We start from the raw sequence: 23,439 nt of genomic DNA, 5'->3' as shown, positions 1-23,439 counted from the left end.
CACTTTTAGGAGATTTGTGGACCTCCATGAATCCCACCAAACTGAGTTCATTGTTCCCAGATTAAGAATCTTCTCTAATGCCTTAAAAAAATATCAACACACTTCAGTCATCCCTTTACACTTTAAGATCTTCTATTCCAAGCTGTCACCGTCCCCTGATGTAGACATGTGAAGGACCATATATGCATTGATATCAAACTGGTAAATACAGAGATCCCAACCTAGCTGGCAAAAGAGGTAGGAATTACTCGCACTTAAAAAAATCATTGTAATTGTGGAATCTTCATTCTTTTCAGTTTTGCTAGCATTTGAGAAATTTTCTAACTGTATCCTTCGCTACTCTTGTTAAACTGCTTAACTAGAAAATAAAAGGAATACATTGCAGTTGAGCTGAGGATATTTTGCCTTGGCCATGGGGACAGCTGGCATCGAGTGGGATGTGCACCCCTCATCTCCCTCCCTCAGGGGGCGCCTTCCCCTCCTGAGCCTGGGCGAGTTTCCTGTCTCCCGTTTTCTTAATGGGTGAATAATTGGTGCTACTCAATTATAGAGTTCCCTGGGAAGAATGTGTGTGGACTAAATGAAGTAGATAATAGTCCATAATAAATTAGATCTTCTTCTTGGAAAAAATGAAATGTTTTGTTTAAAAATTTATTGGTTTAAAATTTTTACAAAAGTAGTAAAAAGTACAAAGTGAAAATCATTTTTCCTTCTCTGCAATGCCCATTTCCATTTCTCAGGTATGACCTCTGTTAATAGTTTCTCTTCCCAGAGTTTTTATCAAGAATATAAAAGCAGGGTGTGGATTTGTTTGTTTTTACCACAACTGGAATCACGTTATACGGTGTTGTGTGGCTTGCTTCTTCCACTTTGCAGAGTAGCACAGACGTGCTTCAGTGTGTGTGCTATGTATGTGCCGATCTATCTTCCTTTCTTCTTGTCTTATTTTTTTAAAGCTTATTTTCCTTTACTACTCATTTTTAGAGTAATGAGTTGATACCCTAACCTCCCAAGTTGACCAATGAGTATTTTTTTATAACTATGAACTCATGGATTTTAACGTTTGGTCATTAATCTCAATGCTCAGATAGTCTCGTCTTTGTTCACTGGGAGCCTCTTCAAATCCTTTTGATCTGACCCGGTAGTCTCTGTTGGCTTCCTCGCTTTCAGGTGTGACAAGGTATTCTAGGCTGTTCTTTTCTCCAAATTAAAATTAAATTTTGGATTAAGCCTCAATTTTATTTCATGCCATGTTTTGGAAAATTTGTCTCACTAGGTTTAACCAGAACTACCTGCTGCACCCCTGGGTGTGCCTTATCAGTCAATCACCAAATATTTTTGAGACCTGCCGTGCGTGGGGAAGCAAACCAGTCTCCCCAGCCTTCCTCTTCCTCCATGCTAAGCAAACCACAACCCAAACAAAAAAACCCAAATCCCCATTATATCTTCAAAGTTTATCTTTCGTCTTAAGAATACTTATGAGAAACCACTGATCCATAGAAAGGTAAGTGATTGAAAGCTATTTACAAATATAATAGCTTATTTTTTTCAGTTTTATGGTATAGTAATTTACATACAACAAAAGTCACTCAATTTAAGTGCTCAGTTCAATGAATTTTGGTAAATGTATACAGTTGTGCAACCAACACTATGATCACATTTCATAACCCCCAAAAGTATCTTCTTGCCCCTTTGTAGTCGATCCTTGTCGCCACACGAGTTTCAGGAGACCACTGCTCTTCCTTTTGATGCTGTAGTTTTGCCTTTTCTAGAATTTCATACAAATGCATCACATAGTATGTAGTCTTTTGTGTCTGGCTTTTTTCACTTAGTATGATGTTTTTGAGATTCATCTTTGCTGCTGTGTCAGTAGTTCGGTCTTTTTTCTTTTTTTTTTTTTTGGCTAAGTAGTATTGCATTGTATGGATGTACCACCACATTTGGAGCTGGGTTGTTTCCCCCTCCTTTTTTGGCCATTATGAATAATACTGATGTGAACATTTGCATACAAGCAAACGTGTGGACATATGTTTTAATTCTCTTGAATAAATACCTTGGAATAGGATTGTAGGATCATATATTAAGTGTATGTTTAACTTTTCCAGAAATTTCTAAAATGTTTTCCAAAGTAGCTGAACCATTTTGTATTCATACCATGAATGAGGGTATGAATGTGTGCATGTACCATATATGAGGGTTCCAGTTGCTCCACAGCCTCACCAACATGCAGTATTGTCATTCTTTTTAATTTTAGCTTTTCTAGTGGGTTTGTAGTAGTACGTAATTGTGGTTTTAATTTCCAGTTCCCTAAAGACCAGTGATGTTGAGCATCTTTTCATGTACTTGTTGGTCTTCCATTTATATACATATTTGAAGTGTCTATTCATATCTTATTGGGTTGTATGTGTTCTTTTATTGAGTTGTAAGTGCACTTTATATATTCTAGATCCAAGTCCTCTTTTAGATACATTTTGCTTTTGCAGTTTAATTTTAAGTTGAATTTTGATAAGAAAGTGTCCAATTTATCTATATTTTTATTTGAAATACTAAAGAGATAGTCTTATTCAAAGAAAATAATAATACATTTTAAGCACAATTTTATAATCATTAAAGGAGAGAGAAAGAAAAAAGAAAGTAAAGAGAAAGTTTGAAGAAGAGCGAAAGGAAATATTGGAGAAAGAATGAAATAAGACAGAGTAAAGGGCAGAAAATGATTAGGAAAAAGTAAAGAATTAGATAAAACAAGAAAGAGAGATGGAATGAGAGAGAACCTAAGAAATGCAGGAAGAGAACAACAAGCAAATTTAAAGTTATGGAGGAAAAAGGAAAAATAAATATGAAAGGAGAAGACAAAAAAAATCCAGGGAGAAGAAAATGCCGTCACTGTACCTTTTATTTCCCGTCTTATCTCCTGCGTTAGCTGCTCTGTCACCTCCTTGCTCAGTTCCCTACTTCTCAGGCCAGCCTGCTTTTTGGAAGTCTTACCTTTCCTCGCACTCCCCGATTTTTCAATATTTTACTGCTCTTCCAGACATGCAAAATAGCTGGGTTGCATGCGTCCTTTCCATCTTTAATGTATAAAAGCACAGACTCTGAGGGTAGTGGTTTGGGTTTGAATCCTAGCTCTGCCACTTGCTAACTCTGTGACCCTGGGCAGAACCTAACCTTCAAGCTCTGGTTTCACCATCTGTAAAATGGGAATGATGCCAGTATGTGTCTCACATTTTTCTAGGAAGGTTAAAGAATCCATGTGAAGCTCTTATCTTATCAGTGCTTGTACATAGTGGTTGTTCATTCAATGTTACCTGCACATTAGTGTGAGTGTGTTGGGGAGAGGAAGTGTTTCTTGCTTATTATTCTTTTTACCTTTGTCTTTCTGTTCATCTTTTAATTTGGGAGTTTCTTATGAAAGTAAAATACTTAAGTGACAAAATATCACAATAAGCCTCATGCTTCTGAAACTCTGACATATAAACACAACTGTATTTGTTCATCTGGAGTGTAAAGTTGGAAGTGATAATAATGGATATTTACACAGAGCTTTAGCCTTGAGCATTTTAACCTACTCCTCGCAGATATTTAGTAGCAGAAGACTCACAGGATCCAGGGCTGGAATTTCTTAGTCTCTGTAATAGTGACAGGTCAAACCAAACCAGGCTGTGATAAATACAGCTGAGGCAGGTGAGAAGGCTGAGCTTTTCATCAGTAAATACAGGACGTGAATTCTGTCCTTTCATGCCAGTCACCTCTGCTCCAATTCCCATCATAAAACAGAAGGTAATATTTGGAAGGGCTTCCTTCCCAAGGCAAGATCCCTTCTGCAGCCTTTCTCGTCTGCCTCTGCCTGAACACTATTGTCGAAGTGTGCTTCCCTATGACTAACTTGTACTTTCTGGACTTTTCAATTGCTGACAAGATTTTTCTTACATTGAACTAAATTTTGCTTTGACTCTGGGACAATATGGGTAAAAACTTTCTTCCGTCTTTTACATGTAGACCGACAGCTACATAAAGTGAGATTATGCCTGCTCTTTATTTTCTCTTAGGCAACGTTTCCTTGTTCCTACTATTGTTGACTTCTATATTTTGCTGCTTTCCCATTTGCTTAACTTTGGGTACAAGCTAATTTGTGAGGGTGCCACTTACAATGTGGCATCTATAATTGAGCCTAGTATTCTGGATGTGTGTCCTTGAGCCCAATGATCTGGATGTGTTCCTAGTTCCTCTGGTTGCAACTCCGTTCTTCCAATAACCAGCCTAAAACGGTTGCATCAGCTTTTTAGCTGCCACATCACAGCATTCATTTATTATACTTGGGGTGATCGTACACTTTACTGTCCAAACCAGGACACGTTTGAGAGTGAAAGAGGACACAATTAATGGTTAGGGTTAGGTGACAAGCATAAACCATTGTCCTGGGCACGGAGGGTTGTGTGGTCACTTTAATTATATTAAGTTGAGCTTCAACCTAAAGTCTAGGCTGGTTTTTTTTTTTTTTTTAATAGTATTTCTTAATAGCCCTGGTGCTTCCCTCTATCACATACTTAAGCAGTTGAATTTTTCTGAACATAAGTGCTGAACTTTGTGTTTAGGCTTGTTTAAAGTTTAATTGTGTTGATTTTTATCTTGTAGAGATGAAAATCTAGATTTTTATCTGTCAAATTAGCTATTCCTCCCCAGTCTGCGTCATCTGAAAATTTGATAAATACCTTTCCTATGTATACTTCCCAGACGTTGATAATCTACAGGATGCCTTCCCCAGATCTGTAGCACCAATCCACCTCACCTCATGGGGCCATCAGGCTCCAGTGGGAAACTGGGAACCAAGATGTTAGTGTGTTCCCTTCTCAGGTATTTGCATTTTAATAGGAGACAAAAAAGACTGTAAAACCTTTCAGAGTAGAAAGAATAGATATCTACTCATTGTTTTCCAGGGGACTTGGAGGAGTTTCCTTCCACAGATTCTGAGCATCCTTGGTATATCAGATAACAGATGCTGAATGTGAAGTTACCTGTAGACTTGTTAACTAATAAAAGACACCATCTGATGGATGGGTGTTATAGTAAAGGTAGAGGTCAACCAGAGTGGGGGTAAAAAGATAGTTTTAAAAGAGCATCTTCCTGTTTCATTGTAATTGCCTATATAAAAATTTGATGGGGCAATTAATAAAAGGATAGTTTTTGTGGATTTCAAAAGTCATTCGTAGAGCAAAAAAAAATGTTCAGTCTGTTTTCGGTTTCTTCTCTTCCTGACCACAGGATTTCTCTCTCTCTCTCTTTGTTTATACATATATTTAAAAAATTTTCAGTTCCTTTAACCATAACCTGTGCAAATGTGTAGTCCTCTAGGATAGGGACTTTCAAACACTTTTTATTGCAATTCTCAGTGAGAAATTGATTTTATATTATAATCCAGCGTGTACACACACACACCAGAAACACACACACACACACAGCAGAAACAAGTTTCTTGAAAGAGTGCTTGCTACTTGCAATGTTCTTTATTTCCCTTCCCTTCCCTTTCTGTTCCATCCATTCCATTCCATTCCATTTTACTCCATTTAAAAAGGGCTGATTGAGACCAAGTAAATTGATTGCAAACCTGGTTTGCACAATTACAGTTTGTAAAACACTGCTCTAAAGTTATTGTCCATTGACTCCTAAATGATCTGTAGAGGTAGATGCTTTATGGGGTTATAATCAATAGAAAGCTAGTCTCACTTGGGCATAAATCTACAATGATAATGATAATTAGGACTCCATGATCTTTTTTGTTCTTATGCATAAATCTCTGCTCAGACAGGACCTAGCACAACAAAGTGATTTTGTTTTAGGTCTCCCATATGAGAATAGTAATTAATTCAGTAGCTAGACAGTGAACAGAAAGCAATTCTTCAAATATATCTATAACTTGGCGTAAAAGAGCCTGTGTTAGAGTTTTAAAAAAAATTTTAGGCTAGGAGTTATTATTGCCACGCTAAAATTGGTTTAAAAAGGCAAGCCTATCTCTGTAAAGTTAATTTACCTGTATTAATAGTTTAATTGTTCAGTTATTTGAAAATTGTTACTTTCTAAGTGGAGGGCTTGAGGCTGTGAAATTCCCTGCCTGCGTGTTTCTAGCTTGTTACTTCACTGCTTCTTTTAGGTCATCATTATAGATATTCAGATAGTCTCTTTTTTTAAATTTTTTTTAATTAATTAGTTAATTTTTTTTTTTTTTTGAGGAAGATTAGCCCTGAGCTAACTACTGCCAATCCTCCTCTTTTTGCTGAGGAAGACTGGCCCTGAGCTAACATCCATGCCCATCTTCCCCTACTTTATATGTGGGACGTGGTCCACAGCATGGCTTTTGCCAAGCGGTGCCATGTCCGCACCTGGCATCTGAACCGGCAAACCCCGGGCCACCAAAGCAGAATGTGCGCACTTAACTGCTGTGCCCCTGGGCCGGCCTTCAGATAGTCTCTTTTTAATATGTTTTTGGGTCTTCGTAGGAGAAGTTCAGCATCTCAGAGTATGAACCCAGGGAAAGCTAGACCATCATGTTGTGTGTTTTAGTTTCAGTGACTGGACCTAGATATATCTGTTTAAGTTTTGATTTGAGAAATGTAGAATGTCTTCTATTAAATTATGAAGATGGGCTTTGGAGACAGATGAATATGGATTAAGTCTAAAAACCAGCTTTGAGACTTTAGGATAGATCTCTAAAACGTTCTCAGTTTCTCTTTCCTCATTTATAAAACTAATGCTTACTTCACAGAGTTTTTGGAAGAATGAAATGAGGTGGTCTAGTTGATAACCTATGATATATAGGAGGTACTATGCAAGTGTAATTATAAATAAAAATAAAAATAAACATAAAATATATACATATATAAAACTTACATGTGTGCATTTATGTATGTGTGTATATGTACATATACATACACACATTTATGTATGTATAAATTCACTTCTGTTTCTTTTCTTTCACACCTGATATTTGAGTAATGGGATTTAGAGACTTGTGTTTTGATTTCTGAATCAGTCGGCTTATTACTCTTTTTTGATTATCAGTATTCATTTGACCCCTTGAGATTGGGAAAATTAATTGAAAAATGATACATTAGGATTTTCTGATAGAAATTTGACTTATGTCTAGTATAATGGTTTGCTTAATGCTAAAATTTGGACTTTGACAAGAATGGAAAGTAGCGTTGATGCATGTGATTACATTTTTCCTCCCCACTCCAAAGGAAGCAAAATAGAAGGTTTCATTTATTTTTGAGTATTTACTCATTAATGCGTGAATCAGGTGATAAATGTTTTTGAAACAGATTCTGTAACATTCCTCTTGATGTCTTAACAATTATTTAATTATATATGCACGTGGCATATTTCTCGTGAAAAACCCATTCATTAGTTTCTTTTGAAGTATTACCAACTGTTATATATATCTATCTATCTTCATACTGTTTCTCTAGGTGTTGTATTATGTTGCAAGACTGTGGTAGGATGGAAACTGAGGCACATCTCACTTTCTGGCCAGTGTTTTTTCCATTGTCTATACCTGCTAACTACATTAAGTGCTTTAATAAATACCTTAAAAAGTCATTCTTTAATTGGCTAAAATCACATCTATTGTGAGAAAAAAATATTCTTAGTATTTGGTAGTAAAATGGTACCATTCGAGGAGATCCTGCTGTGATAATTCCATCAGAGCTGAGGTGGAGATGTCCATGGTTGCTGTCTTGGGATATTTAGGGCTATTGTGTAGAAGTCGAATTAAATTTGTTTTAAATGGCCTCAGAGTTTTACATGTAGAATTATGAACAGCATTTAAAATGAGACAGTTTTTGCCTGAATATGACAAGTCTGCTTTCAAATGGCACCATCACTAGCGGCAGAACACTGAATCGGGTTTGGAGGATCTCAGTTCAAGTTCCAGCTCAACTCCTTACCAGTTTTGTGGACTTAAGAAGAGTCTCACTTTTCTTCTCTGGAACATGGAGAAAATAATCCTGGCTAACTCTCAAGGTTGTTGTGAAGACCAAATGATCCTCATTACCAACATGTGGTACTCTCCATAGTTTACACAGTGCTCCATGGTAGGAAGCTGCAGTGAGCAAACCAAGTGCGTGCGTAACGTCCCTACCACCAAGGGGCCAGATAGTCATTTGTCAGGGCATTCAAGCATCCTAGGTGTGGTTGAACTTGCTCATATTTATAATCTGTTTTAATCTGGAGATTTTATCGTGAAGGGCCAAGGCAATTCCCTCTCTGAGTTTTTACTTCTTTATCTCGGAGAAAGGAAAGGTCAGATTTTATCTGAGCCCCCTTCCACTTCTAACATTTTAGTAGCCTACAAGCCTGTAACTACAAAAAAGCCATTTCCTCCCTCTTCAGTAGTAAAATAGCTGACTTTTGCCTGAGGAAGTTATCCTGCGGTCTTCATGGTTGCTCATCCATGTCTTGTGATAAATTTTCATCCTTCTAACACTTGCGATAAATTTTCTTTGGCCTTTGTGACATTCTAGAGGACACTTTCCATCTAAGATACCCTCCCCACACTTCCCTTAGGCTATGATCAAGGGAGGTAGATGTTTGGTTTGAAATTTGCATGCTTAAACAAAACAAAAGACACTTCTTTTTAAAACATACTCTAAACATAAAGAGTTTTATACAAACGTGTATTCACGATGTCTTTCTTAGAGAAACTGAAGAGCAAAAAGAGAGCTACCATTATATTTTCAGCTAATGAATGTGTACCTCTCCTCTGACCAACTGTGAATTCTAATTGCTAGTGTCCAGTGGCCCCTTGTCTGCCTGTCCCTTACCCTGGGGAGGGTTTTCTTACCACTTCCCATTTTTATCATTGGGAAGGTCCCATTGTCTTCATTGAACTTTGCTGCATCCTGTTTATATCATAAAGAGAAAAGGAAAACCTCCCCATGCCCTCCCTCCCTACCTTTCTCCACGTGGAGATAATAAAGCCCTTGGCAACCGTGTTCCCTGTAATCAGTATGAGGTAATTTTACAAGCTACCATGAAAGAGCCATTTGTTGAACGCCCGCTTTGTAACAGGCATTTGCTGATGGTTTAATATGTCGTGCCTCATTTAAATCTTACAACATCTTTAGGAGGGAGGAGAAATGAAACAAAATTTCTTTCTACCATTCCCAAAGAAAGTTGCTGGCCACTGCATAACTTGAACTTGACATATAATAGTCCCAAATGGAGACTGCCTTAGATAACAAATATTTTAGAAAGTGCTTTGATAGGTACAAAGCAAAACATTTCAAAAGTATTTAGCTAGGTGTTGTAAGTGGAGGTTTAGACTGGTTTCCTGCCAGATTTACAAGGAACCATGTGGGAAAGTTGCGTCTTTGACATACAGTGTTCTGGGCCGTGGATTACGTGCTCCACATGGCTGGAAGGGCTTTCCTATTTCTTCCCTCCACTAGGATTTACAAGCAGGCTAAAAATGCCGCTGATTCTTTCAGTTTAAAGTGAACACTTCTGGGAGGCTTAATTTCCTTCCCCAGTTGTTAACAAAAATGTTCTAATTCTAAGGCATAGTTCTTCTAATATTGCCTGAGCGAACATATCATGTTTTGTCAGAGCACTAACGTTTCCTGAACTTCTGTAATTCTGCAAAATTGTTGGCTTCAGGTCTTCAGGTTAAGCTTTTAAAAGAATGTAACTCAAATTGCTTCCTTTTATTTGTGTTTTTGGTGTTTGCTGTGTGAGGCAAACCTTTCCTTTTGTATTATTCTTTGAGTTTTGAAATGCTGAAGAGATTGTTAGCAAATTAACAAATGACACTGAGTAGTTTCTAATTGGAAAACCCCGTAAGATCTTTTTCTTTGAAGTATATACACCTCTGATTTTAGAGAGCCAGCAGACTCAGGAATACTAGAGAGCTGGTGTTAGAAGTATGGCGAGGAGGGCGGGAGAGAGCGGACAGCTCTGAGATGGCGGGAGAGAGCGGATAGCTCTGAGATAGCTGGATTCCTCCTTGCTCGTCAGTCTCCACCCGTGCTGGTGTTAGTGGCTGTATCTGCATATTTTAAAAGATGTTACAAAGTAAGAAAGATTGCAGCCTCTGCTCACTGCCATGCTGTTTCAGGGAACTCAAGAATTTTATACAAAACCACATTGTGGCATCTTAAACCAAAGGGGCAAACACGTTGTCTTGGGCAACTTGGGGTTTGGGTTTGGGTTTAATTAGAAAATTCTACTTTTGTGGCTCTTTGCTGAGAGCTCTGTAAGGGTTTAGTCATCTCTTAATCTTAGTGAAGCTATTGCTGAACGAATGAAGCAATATTAATAATAATACCTTACATTGATAATAGAGCTTTAAAGTTCACAGAGTACTTTCACACAGATTATCTTTTTGTGCACCTCAGCAACCTTGTAACTTAGGCGTGGCAGATATTATTGACACTTTTATTATGCAATAAATTTAGAAACAGACAAAATACTTGACTAGCCCAAGACGAGTGGGTTTAAAGAAAAAAGTTTTCTAAAAGAGGCAGAGAGAATTAAACACACACACACACACACACACACACACACACACACATACACACACATCCATCACCATCACCACCACCACAACCAACAAAAGCATTTTTACATAAGTCAGTGTATGCCCTGCGTTCCCTCCCATCAACCAGAATAGTCCTGTGGTATTAGTTCCCACGCAGAAACAGGTCGGTTATTTACTGTAATATAAAATGAGATGCCACCTGTGGGAGGTTGCTGACGAGGACCATAAAACGAAGGCCATGAAAATGGAAAGGGCTTTTGAAACCTAAGGCTTTGTATCTCAGACAGTGTGGGTGGAAGCTTGTTCATCTGTCCATCTTCACTTTCTCTCGCCGTCATCTTTTCCCACTCTACATCTAACAGATAGAAAGCCTGTTGGTTCTTCTGGTTTCTTTTAAATCTATGGCTATCTTAATATTACCATACAGCCCAAATTCAGATCCTCATTGTCTCTCAGCACACTGGCAGTGGGCTTTTGTGCTGGTCTTCTCACCTTGTTTGCATCCTCTAGCATATGCTGTAAGAGCTTAACACCCTTTAAGAGTTTGATGTTTCCTATGGGATGAAGACCATACTCCTTAGCCTAGCACATAGTACTCTGCAGACCCTGACTTCAGCCAAGCACTCCATTTTCCTTTCACAGCCCAGGCCATAGTTTTCCTGCATGGTCAGCGGGTCCCTTAGCATAATTCTTCTCTGCCTTTGTAGTGGCTGTTGGCTCTGGAACCCCTCCCCTCTGAGCATTTGAACCCTCTTGCCAATGTGCTGAATTAGTATTGTTTCTTTAAAACTCGGCTTGTGTCTCCTCTTTGGGAAGACTTTCTAGCCTCCCCTTGTGAAGCTGCCACATGCATCTTTGTGCCCCACAGCACCTTCTCCAGAGCTCCATTGTGAAACTTCAGCACGTGGTAGATGCCTGTCTCACCCAATCAACTGTGACCTTTCTGAGGACAGGATCTGAGTCTTGTGACCCAGCAGCAGGACCTGACCAGTAAACCTGGGTTGGCGGAATGTTTGGCTTCACTTCACAATACCTTTACCCACAACGATCAGGACCACAGCACACGCAGTTTCTTTGCGAGCTACCCAAAGATACCACTAATTAGAAGGGCTGCTGGGGTGGTCTAGAATCTAGGAAAAATATTTTCTCTGTCAAAGGGCCATTTCTGAATGAACTTAATTAGGAATTTGAAGTGATGGAGAAGAAAACAATTTTTCTCTTTCCTTTTCGTACGTGAAGGAAGTTGGAAGTATAGACTGCAGATTACAGAGTTCAGTTCTGCTTGAATACGGATTTGTGTTTTTGCTGCACTAAAACAATGCAGAATTTGGTTACTTGCCTAATATAGGACACTCAGAATAGTCTGTTGTGTTAAATTGGGAGCACTCTTTTGGAGGTATCTGTAAACAACCTCTGTATTTGTGCTTGAAAAAATTTGTCAATTCTCTTTGTAGTTGTTAACATATAGGAAATAATTTCTAGGGCTTATAAAATATGTTGCCAAGGAAAACACTTTTCAGGTCGACTTGGTGTTCACACACATGTGCCAAATGGTGATTCCTTTATCATATTGTAATTGTGACAGGCTCTCAGCCTGCGTTTAGCACTTAGAAGGTGTGTATTTTCTGCTGCTTATAAAATATTTAGTCATTCACATCAGTAACTTTTAAACCAGAAATTAATAATTAGTTTTCTGTAGCCTCGTGTGTGTATGAGCAGAGGGCAATCAATAGAATTTGTGTTTACAAGCTATAGAAAAAAAAGTTATTTCTTCAGAATTTTTTAAATTCCTTAAAAAATTTAGTTACAGTTCTTGATCATTTATGTCATTAAAAGCATGAGAAACTGGGATTTGAAAAGAGTTCAAGCCTATCATTTAATTTTATAATTAATTTTAAAGAGAATAAGAGAATGAGCATATATATGATATAGTCAAGAATGTGGCTGAAGTGGATATTTGAGTTGACTGAATTTTATTTTTGTGATGTGTATTTGAAAAATGAGAATGATTATTATAAATATTAACACATCCATTAAAATACAGTAAATTTGTTACTCTGAATTCTTACAATTTTTTGTGAGAAAAATGAAAATAATGTTTGGATCTTCTATGTCACTATTCCTTTATCATAGAATATTAGGAATTGACCTTTATTCTAGATTGTCATCCATTCCACAGACATACAAAATCATTAGCGTATGGAAATATTGTTTAGTCAAACTTCCATTTTCCTCATTAAAAAGAAAAAATATATTTTGCTTTGTGCCTTAGAGAGATCACTAACTATATTATTCCGCTAGAATTTCCTATCTTGATATTTAGTGGTAGAGTCAGGACTATAATCTTGGCTTGTTTGTTTTCTTTTGCTTTGTTTTTCCATTATAACATGCTGCATCTCAGATTTCCACACCATATTCATCCCAGGTATGTGGAAACTTTGGGAATGGATGACTGAAATGGTCAGCTGTGATGGTTTCTACTTTTTGCATCACTCTGGCTGTCAAAGATACCATGAAAAAGTAGTTAATTGTGCAAGTTCAGATAAGGCAGTGAAACTCACTAATCTCATTCTATTCACTTTCTCAGACCAGGTACTCCATTATAATTAAGAAGTGCCTTGCCATGTAATGATTACATTTGTTGGATTTCTTTATAAATAACACTAGCTATGGTATCCTTTAAAAAACCTAAACTAATGAAGAAGGGGGTATTTTAACAGTCTAATTATTTGAAAAGAATGTTATAGGGGGAATTTAAGAGTTGATGGGGGAATGGGCTAGATGACCTTTAAATGTTCTTAATACTCAGGGATTCCAAGATTCCAGTGCTAGGCTATACGGGAAATCTCAGAAATACTGGTTGTCTTAGTTACAATGTTTTTGTTTTGTCATAGACTGTCTCTTTAAGGTGTGCCCTATGAACCGATATTCTGCCCAGAAACAATATTGGAAAGCTAAACAGGCCAAACAAGGGAACCACACAGAGGCAGCCTTGCTGAAGAAATTACAGGTAAGGGCCAGGCTTCCATTTGTCTGGCTTAGTCTGGACCAAGAACTGCAATAACAAAAGATCTCTTTTGTAGCTTAGTGATTTCACTCAATACACAGAGATTTAGAATAGATGTAGCAACACATTGAAAGTGGAAAGGACGTTTAAGTTACAGGGTGTGACTCCTTATTTCCTGGCATGTAGGTAATACATTCCTGCTCCTATTTTGTAGGGTGTGTCAGACTAATTCAGAGTCACATCAAACTGGAAACCAGTTCAAATTCTCTGTAGGAATATCAAATCCAGTTATATTTTACTTGGCATGGTACTTAATCTTTTGAAAAACTATGGGAAAAGAATTAAAGTCTCTTGTTTCTGGTTTGGGCTGAGTGTAAATTTGATAGAACTTAATTTTGTGTCATTGAAATTCCTGTTACTTTCAGAATTAAAACTATATTTTGAGGCTTCAGAAATTCGCCTACTCTCTAGCATTATTCTTCTGAAAGTAATTTTATAAGACCAAAGAGCCTAGTACTTTTCTGAAATTTCTTACATTAGAGCATCCAAAGATATTTTGGGCCAAATTTCAGCATTGCATTGAGAGAATCCTCACACTGTATTATAATCATGTTTTAATCTTTGACCCTCCTCCCCAGGCACCAAGAGTAAAGCAACTAGCCTATTTTATTTTTAATTTATTTACTTTTTTGACTTTTAAAAAATTAAAAAATTTAAAAAAAATTTTATTGAGGTCATAATAGTTTATAACATTGTGAAATTTCACTTGTACATTATTACTTGTCTGTCACCATATATAAGTGCCCCTTTACCCCTTATGCCCCCCCTACCCCCTCTGGTAACCACTAATCTGTTCTCTTTGTCCATGTGTTTGTTTATCTTCTACATATGAGTGAAATCATACAGTGTTCATTTTTCTGTCTGGCTTATTTCGTGTAACTTAATACCCTTAAGGTCCATCCATGTTGTTGCAAATGGGACGATTTTGTCTTTTTTTATGTAACCAGCCTATTTTATTCATGGTTGTTTTTTTTGTTCCTAAAAAAACTTATTTCTTTGTCAATTATTGCACTCCACTTGCTATGTTTCCACATTGAATATTTGATAATCATTTTCTAGCATGCTGCAGAACTGGAACAAAAACAAAACGAATCAGAGAATAAGAAACTGTTGGGAGAAATTGTGAAATACAGTAATGTTATACAAGTAAGTGTCTTTTTACTTTCTCTTAAAAGAGGTGGATGTTTTATGGGTAATTTGCATTTGGTAGGAATGCCAAACTCCATTAAAATTTTGGGATACAATAGTTTGTTCTTTGGTGAGAATTATGGATATTGTGATATTTTTACTTGATATTCCGTGTGCTATTCTATGTGTTTGTGAATAAGTCTGGTGTGTACACATAAAGAAGTGAGCTTATCTAGATATGTGCACAAGTTATTACAACAAAAGGAAGAAGATGGGGAAACATAATCTCTAAAGGCCTGTAATAAAATAGTCCTTTCGAGTTAATGGACTAACGTGTAACGTATGAAGCTTTATCTTTTCATATTGTGGGGAGGAACATTTTCAAATTGTACTTTTAGTTGGAGATTGTCCTTGAGTTGTTATTAGAAGGTCTTCTATTTCCGTTGGTTTGCGTACTGATTTATCTCAGCTGCAGTCCTTTCTTGTGCTTCACTTGGATCTTAACTTTGTACTTGGTTATTTGTTAATATATGCCCCACCTTGTTCCAAAAAGAATGTAAGGCATTTTCAAAAATACATACCACAAAACAAGATAAAATGGAAATAAATAAGGCAACTGTGTCAAAGGGAAAATAATGGTTGGATGAATAGGTGAAGTCAGGGGTGAGGCATGTTTATAAAAACCATGCTATGAAGTCTGGTAAACTTTGGCTCAAAGCCTTTTTGTTGCCCACGTACCTGTAAGGAAAGTGTGATACATTACAGCATTCACATAGGAGGTCCATAATATAGAAGTAAGTCAGCAGTCTAGAAGCACAACCGTTGCCAGGAAGAAAATCAGAGAAGTGTTTCTCCAATGAGCTCTCATAAAGAGGACACTGTTTAATATAGTAAACAATAGCTTTAACAACTTCCTTACAATAAATACTACAATGAGGTGTTTCATTGAGCTGTTTTAAAAAATAATATTCCTTAGTGTTTGTTTATTGGCCAGTGGCAAAATGCCAGAGCACAGGGCAGTGGAAGCAGGTCTTTCATGGGACGAGGTGAGAGCGCCTGTGTCTGCAGCTCCCTGAATGTGTTACTTACTCTAATGATAGATTATGTGATACCTGTGGCATGGGTGCACTGCATGTCCCTTGGACAATCCTCCAGAAATAGAGTTTCTCTTAACCAAGTTTTGATTAATATTAAGTGCCAGCAAGTCGAGCTTATGTTTTCGTCAAGAACCTCAAGAGCAAATGTTTGCTTGGTCAGTTAGGGGCTGAGCCACGTGCGCCAACATGGTGGATCCCAAAGGAGGGGTGTTGGCCCATGATGGTTTTCATTGGTTTATGAGATAATTTCCTTCATATTGTGAGTATTAAAATGACTATTCTGTTTTGAAATGATTGTAATGCTAGACAGGAAGGTTATTTGTTTTACTTTTCCTACTCAGTAGAATAATGTCTTGGAGTGATTTTGTCCATAGAATCCAAAAAACCTGAGAAGTGGTGCTTCTGTACTCCTTTGAGACGCGAGTAGGGTCAGCGTCCTCTGTCAGAAGGTGCAGAGCCTGTTTAGGCTGCCCAGCCCGCATCCTCACAGAGGAAGAATTAGGGCTGTCTGTGGGCAGGGTTAATAATATTACATGGGTTGGTGCATTATTTTAGTTTCTTGGATATTCTTTAGTAAATTCGGTTTTTGTGGCCATGCAGGAATTGAGAAAGAATGTGGTTTGAGGGAAACTCCAGGTCTCCTTTGGGAAGGCTGGTTTTATTCTATTATTTATCAGTAGATAAAAATCGTTTAGAGGTGTCCCCTGGTTTGTTTTCCTCATATGCCCACTTTGTTTTGAAGCAGAATTGGGGGTGGAGGTGAGGAGGAACCCAAAGAAAGTCAACTCGGAAGGATGGTGAGTGAGGAGTCTGAAAAGAGTGCCTTTGTTTAATCTCCACCCAAGTTGTGTTATGTGGGCGCATGATATATCTATAAACATATACATGTAATTAACAGAAGAGATCAGAGAATAAAGGCGGTGATCCATGTCTTTTCCCTACAGCTGCTGCATATAAAAAGCAACAAATACCTGACAGTCAACAAGAGATTACCCGCTTTACTGGAGAAGAATGCCATGCGTGTGTCCTTGGATGCTGCAGGAAATGAAGGGTCTTGGTTCTATATTCATCCCTTCTGGAAGCTGAGAAGCGAGGGTGACAATGTATGTGAATATAAAATTGAGAGAGAAATAGTGCACTCATAAGGACAATAATTCTTAATAAGTGAGAATCCAGAAAGTACAAAGAGAGGAAGTATAGTTTTCAAACTTCAACACATTATTTTTATGTTAGTATGTTTAATAGGTTAAAAGTATTTATTTATGGCACAAATTGTGCTCAGGAATTGTAAAAAGATAACGTTCAGATTAATTTAAAATCATCTTTCAGTTAGAATTTGTGTGAAAGAACTTAAGTAACCTTAATATTGGCTGAGACTTTTAAAAGAGAGGTAGAGTTTGTTTTCTTTCCTAGTCAGGAGGGAGCGTGGTTGTAAGGAAAATGAGCTGTGCTTACGAAATGTTGTCTACTTCTTTGAATTAATAGAGTAACACAGTGAATCATGACAATATTTTGTTTACTGGCTTTTTGGTCAACTGTTTACACTCTGTACATCTTAATAGATGTGTGATATATGAGGAGCTATAGATTGGCACCTGCTTGTTGATGACAATACTTAAAATACGTTGTGGAATATGTGCATGTTGTATCATGTAAATTTTAGTAATTGCTAAAATATTTTCTGCTACTTTATAGAATAGAGAAAATAAAAACTGTGTGAAATGATTCAATAGGCTCAATAGTTATTTTTGTGTGTAATAAATACAGTAGCTAGTGACAGTCTCTAGCACATGGGAGGTGCTCAGTAAATGCTGGTTGACACTGAATACTGAATACCTTTTGTAAAAAGAATACCTTACAAATATTAGGTCAGATGATCAAGAAAAATAATTGAGATTTAGAAAAATTAACACTGTAAATTCAAAGCAATATAAAAGTATAATTATTCTGACAGAGTTTTCTCAATACTTTGATTACATTTTAAATATGTTTTGGATATTTCTTGTCTTAGAAATGTCTTTTTTTTAATAGTCAGTCTATTTTTTCCAGTGAATTTTGAAGTACAAATTCAATTCCACAGGATGCAAGCTTCATGGTTTAATTTGGTTAATAAATTATCTGGTGATAACCTCCTTAGGTAAGGTTTGGGAGAAGCATGGCATGCAGAAATGTAATGCACTTTAAGTTTTGTGTTGGATTCCTTAAAAACAGAAGCCCCACTTTTTTTTCTTTTGGCATCAAGTGATGTGTGCTGTGAGCATGGAATGTATTTTAATTTCAGTAGGTAGTTAATTACAATCAACTCTCAATTATTCAGGGACTGATTATGCAGTTTATGAACATCCTGTGTCTTTTGATGCCCTTTCTTGTGATGCTCTTGCCCTCTCCAGCCCTCCACTGAGTAGTGTCCCTGGCTGTAGATGCTCAGTGATGACTAAATGTCAGAACAAAGAAAACCTGGGCTCAAGCTCTAAAGGAATGCAATGAAATAATTGGATAAACTGGGGCCTTTGGAGTTGCTGTGGACTTTATTAATTCGTTCTATCTGTTTGTTTATTCATTCTATCTATTCCTTTCCCTGCTCCCAAATGGCTTTACAGGATCAGCAGAGAGTTGAATGTAATGAACTATTTCAAATACTTAGTTGTATTGGTAGAAGAAAACCCTCCCACTCAAACACTCCATCTTGGTTAAAGTGGACAATGTACTTCTTAAGTGCCTTATAGAAATCCTCCTTATGTAGATGTGTTCCATAAAGCATGGCTAAAACAGTCTTCCACGTTGCTTTTTGCTGAGACAGCTCACTGTTTTTGCTCGCCACTCCGTAGCTTTTGTATGTGATTAAGATTGTTGTGAAAGCATAAGCACACCCACAGCCCTATATTTGCCACATAGATAATTGTATTGTAATGCTCATTTTCTTCCCTAAGAATAGGTAGCATTTTTCTAAAATACAAGCCTACTGTATTTTATTGAAGGCAATTGGAAAGGCTGTCACTTCAAAACAAGTGGTTTAATTATTGCTGATTTTCTTCAAAAGCCTATTAAGATAAGAAGAGGAAATTGCAACGTTCAAAGGACTTTTAAAATTATATTTTACTATTTAGCAATAATTTAACTTATGATTTAGATTGTAAGTATCCAACAGGATGTTTGGTGACCAAAATGAAATGTAGGAAGGAGGCTGCTGATAGTCTGGGGAGAAAAATGTTCATATCCTCAAAAATCAATGGTTTCTATCATTTAAGAGCACCTTTGTCATATGTCTTATAGAATTGTGGGGTGTATAGTTTGGGGAGAAAAATAGATTCATGGATTCCTCAACTTTCGGCTGTCTAGAAGCTTTTGCTTACTGTTGAGCAGTTAGAAAGTCACTGGGGACAGCCTTGAGCAGAGTACATAAATATTTCATTTTCATTTATTTTCCCATAATTGAGTAGTTAATTTTTCATGTTCAACTTTGAACTAAGAAGACGTTAGTTCTTTACCTTGATGATAGATTTTAAAAGGGAGAAAAGGTCAGATATTCTTTCAGTCAAGAGAAAAATTCAGCTCCTAGGGAGAAAGCCCCTTCAAATAGCACATAAATTTTTGCTGTTTTGCAAAACTAGATCCCTTGGAAGTCTAGCAAAGGCGGGACTGGATCCCTGGTGTTTTGATTTCTATGGCAATGTTCTTTTCCCCATAACAGGTGCCACTTCAAAAGAAGGGTCGCTGCCAGTAGTATTTACATTGCTCTTCATTTTCGGTACAGTCCCAGCTTGAATCTTATATGGCTGTTACATAGAATCAACAAAAGTGATTTTGGAATTGGAAATTTTTTTAAAGATGTTTGTGCACTAGGGTGAATGTAATATGGCAGAAAATGATTTCACCCTCAAGTTCTATATTACATATACAGCTTCTCAGAAGGCATCTGACCCTGTCAGTGGGTCAGGCCCCATGATGCACCCTTCTGAGAATATTACCATCTTCCATATTTGCCAAGTTTGTGTAATTCAGTGTGAATTCCCTGAGAATAGGAACTATTTCTTACACACTTTTGTATTCTTCTTGGTACTTCTTACCGTTCTTTTTATTTCTTTTGATTGGCGTCTTGTCTATTTCATTTGCAAGTTTCTTTCAGCTTGCTTAGTCAAAGTAACCATTGTCAAGAACAAGACCGAGGATCTGGAAATTAGTGAATTAATATTAGATTCTCCTTGTGAATAGGGTTCTTATGAACCCTTGGAGTTTGGAACATTTTGGTTCTATGGCTGGTCTCTTAAAAATATAAGATGTTACAAGTGGTGTTTTGAAGTAAATATAGCCTATGGACTGACTCAAAGCTTAAGACAACTATAGTAAAGTAGTAAGACTTAAAACAGTGGATATAGGTACAACCAGAAGTATTCTTTTAATTGGAAGGACATAGCTAAAATATATCACTATATTTAGCAACTTATTGGCTAATGTTTATATGATACAGATATGTTTATCTGTATCATATAAATCCAATTTTTCCTTAAGAAATTAGAAGACCAGATGTAGCACTGGCAGAATGTGGTAGTAAGTCCCAGTATGCTAGTATGGGCGACTACTCAGACTGCTACATGGCTCTGAGACTTGGAGCTGCCTTGGTTTCATGTGCAATAACAAGTATCTTGTTTATTTTTTTCGGAGGGGGATGTTGGAAATTTGTTTATGTCATGTTGACTTTTATATGTTTTTGTTTATACTTAATCTTTTCAAATACCAATTCATGGTTCAAAATGGAAAACAGTATAAAGATATATTGTGAAAAATCTCCCTTCTATCCTCTTTTCCATCTCCCCAATTCCTGCCCCTTCTTGCACAGTTAACCACTGGAAGGATTTCTTATGCGTATACTCTTACTTCCTCCCTCCCTTTTTTGCACAAATATAGCTCTGCCCCCATCCTCTCACTTAAGACTGTTTCGTGATGATCTTTCCTTATCTGTACATAGAGAGCTTCTATGATGGGTCTTTATGAGTCGCAGCATCTGGCTGATTATGGACTTGAAAGGCAGGTGATGAATAGAGACCAGTCTTGTAAACAATAGAAGTTATTTCTGCAAACCAAAAAACAACCTTCCTTTGCTCAAATAGTGAGCTTGAGCCTTCTCTATCATATTTGAATCTCCAGATATAGTTTGTGACAACAGTACCCCATATGTAAATGTAGACTCCTGTATATAATCCATAAAAGGTTAATTTATATTGAAAATTTGAAATTATGTTCTATAAAGTCTTGGTCTAGGTTAAGATACAGGGAGAAGAAGTTTTATTTATTCTTATTGTCTGAGTCCTAATTTGTTTTTCAGTTATCTGTCAAACTAATCTATTCTAATATTCAGTTGGAAAGAAATATGCAATGAGAGAGTTGGTTTTCATTTCTGAGATAGTGAACAATTCCATAAATGAGAGTATAGCTTCTCCAGTAATGCCTTCTAACAGAATTTAACAACAAAAATAACTTTAATAACTCTAAAATTAAACTGTTCATTATTATCATTAAGAAAGCATAACTTCATTTCCCCACAATTTGAGTTATGAGTAAAAATACTTAAAGATAAATTGGACATTGTTAATGATAGCATAAATGAAAAATCAACTTAGGCTTAATTTCTCTACAGCACTTTTCCCATAACCAATTTAAAAAATTTTTTATTAAAAAAATTTTATTTAAAAATGACCAGTGGCCAGCCCCGTGCGCTAGTGGTTAAGTTTGTGCGCTCTGCTTCAGCAGCCTGGGGTTTCACTGGTTTGGATCCTGGACACTGACCTTGCACTGCTCATCAGGCCATGCTGAGGTGGTGTCCCACATAGAAGAACCAGAAGGACCTGCAACTAGAATATGCAGCTCTGTACTGGGGGGCTTTGGGGAGAAGAAAAAGAAGAAAAAAAAAAAGATTGACAACAGATGTTAGCTCAGGGCTAATCTGAAAAAAAAAAATGCATAGGCTTAAGAAGCAATAATAGTTTTGGATGTTTAAGATAAAAGTGAAGCAGATGCTCAAGGTCCAAACAATAAACATATTTCTACAAGGTCATACCTAATTCTTCATTTCCTGAATTCAGATGACGTTAGAATGTTTAATAAATTTCTGGGCTTATGGGAAAGATCAAATTTAACGGACTTGTTTTTAATTCCAGAGATAATGCAAATGTATAACATTTTCTGCTTGCAGTTGAAGTGGTTCTAACATTTAGGCAGATTGGTTTTTTGTGGTAGATGCATTTACTCTATCTGCTGTGCTCATGGTATAAGACCTCGTGTGGAGGCATAATGACCTGTTCATCGATGTTAAGAAAGCTCTAACTGAAATGGGAGGCTAACAGGAAAAGGATCTACACTAGCTTTATGAATCCAGACTGATAGGCACTATGGGACATGATTATGTGATCATTTATCAGAAGATATTTTACCTCAAAGAGAAAACAACTAAAATTTGTATGGAGGTGTTAGGTCAATAACAAGGACTTCTGGGCAGTTATTTTTAGCTTCAAATATAGCACCAAAGATCCATGCAGTGTCTCAACTGTAACTTATTTCTGATTCCTAGATTGTTGTAGGAGATAAAGTTGTTTTGATGCCCGTGAACGCAGGACAGCCACTACATGCCAGCAACATAGAGCTTCTTGATAATCCAGGGTGTAAAGAGGTAAGTTCGGGAGGAAGGGAAATTAATTTGTTGATTTTTCTCATGAGAGAGAGAGAAAAAAAATGTCATATTAGTTTCTTTCCTTGTTTTCATGAGTGTAAAGCCAGTTATGCTAATTAATATTCCTAAGGTACGTGTAGCTAATGAGTAGCTGTTGCTATTTCTGGATGGTCTTTTGAAGATATTTGCATTGAGTTACATACTTCATTGTCCAAAGTTGTCTTTTTTCTCTTTTTACTAGTTGACGTAATAATTTCTGGTATAAAATGGAATCTGCAGTCTTATAACGTAACATTTCTTCATTAATAGGTGAATGCTGTTAATTGCAACACTAGCTGGAAAATCACTTTATTCATGAAATATAGTTCCTACCGAGAAGATGTACTGAAAGGAGTAAGTATGTGCTACACAGAAAGTTTATTGGAAGACCTGAAGTCTTTCTGGACTTCTAGATGCAAAGCAAGTGTATTCATAGTTTAGAATGTGACTATAAACCTTAGTACTATGAGTGTTATATTGTGTTTCCCCCCCTATATGTGGAAATGTATAAATAATCATTAAAAGCCAAGTAGCTAGCAGAAGGGCCCAGAGTGTCAAAACCAGAGACACCTGCTTCTTATGTCTATTTATTCAGACTTCTGTTGGAAATGCATTTTTCTTGACGTGTTTTTCTAGGGTGACGTTGTTAGACTGTTTCATGCTGAGCAAGAGAAGTTTCTGACTTGTGACGAATACGAGAAGAAACAGCACATTTTCCTTCGTACAACCTTGCGTCAATCAGCCACTTCTGCTACTAGTTCTAAGGCACTCTGGGAAATAGAGGTATGTAAATATTTTTTGGCTTTTGATAAATATTCATATCAAAAAGACAAGATTCACTAGGCTGATTGTTTTATTGTTATAGGCATCATTTATGATAGACCCATAAAGCAATAATTTTTGTCAACCAACTTGT

At 36.8% G+C, this 23,439-nt stretch overlaps 1 protein-coding gene across 2 annotated transcripts in view; it reads left to right on the top strand.

Moving 5' to 3' along the window:
- Positions 1-23,439, top strand: part of ITPR2 (inositol 1,4,5-trisphosphate receptor type 2) — a 473,043-nt gene that overhangs the window by 73,291 nt on the left and 376,313 nt on the right. For both annotated transcript variants that reach the window (XM_070620853.1, XM_070620852.1), the window contains exons 3-8: positions 13,423-13,538; positions 14,655-14,741; positions 16,765-16,923; positions 22,386-22,484; positions 22,794-22,877; positions 23,160-23,306. In XM_070620853.1, coding sequence (XP_070476954.1) covers positions 13,423-13,538; positions 14,655-14,741; positions 16,765-16,923; positions 22,386-22,484; positions 22,794-22,877; positions 23,160-23,306 — 692 coding nt within the window. The remainder of the gene's footprint in view (positions 1-13,422; positions 13,539-14,654; positions 14,742-16,764; positions 16,924-22,385; positions 22,485-22,793; positions 22,878-23,159; positions 23,307-23,439) is intronic.

The sequence above is a fragment of the Equus przewalskii genome, chromosome 5, assembly GCF_037783145.1.
Source record: "Equus przewalskii isolate Varuska chromosome 5, EquPr2, whole genome shotgun sequence".
Taxonomy (NCBI): Eukaryota; Metazoa; Chordata; class Mammalia; order Perissodactyla; family Equidae; genus Equus; species Equus przewalskii.
Note: the sequence above shows the minus strand (reverse complement) of the source record. Positions and strands in the feature narration are given on the sequence as shown.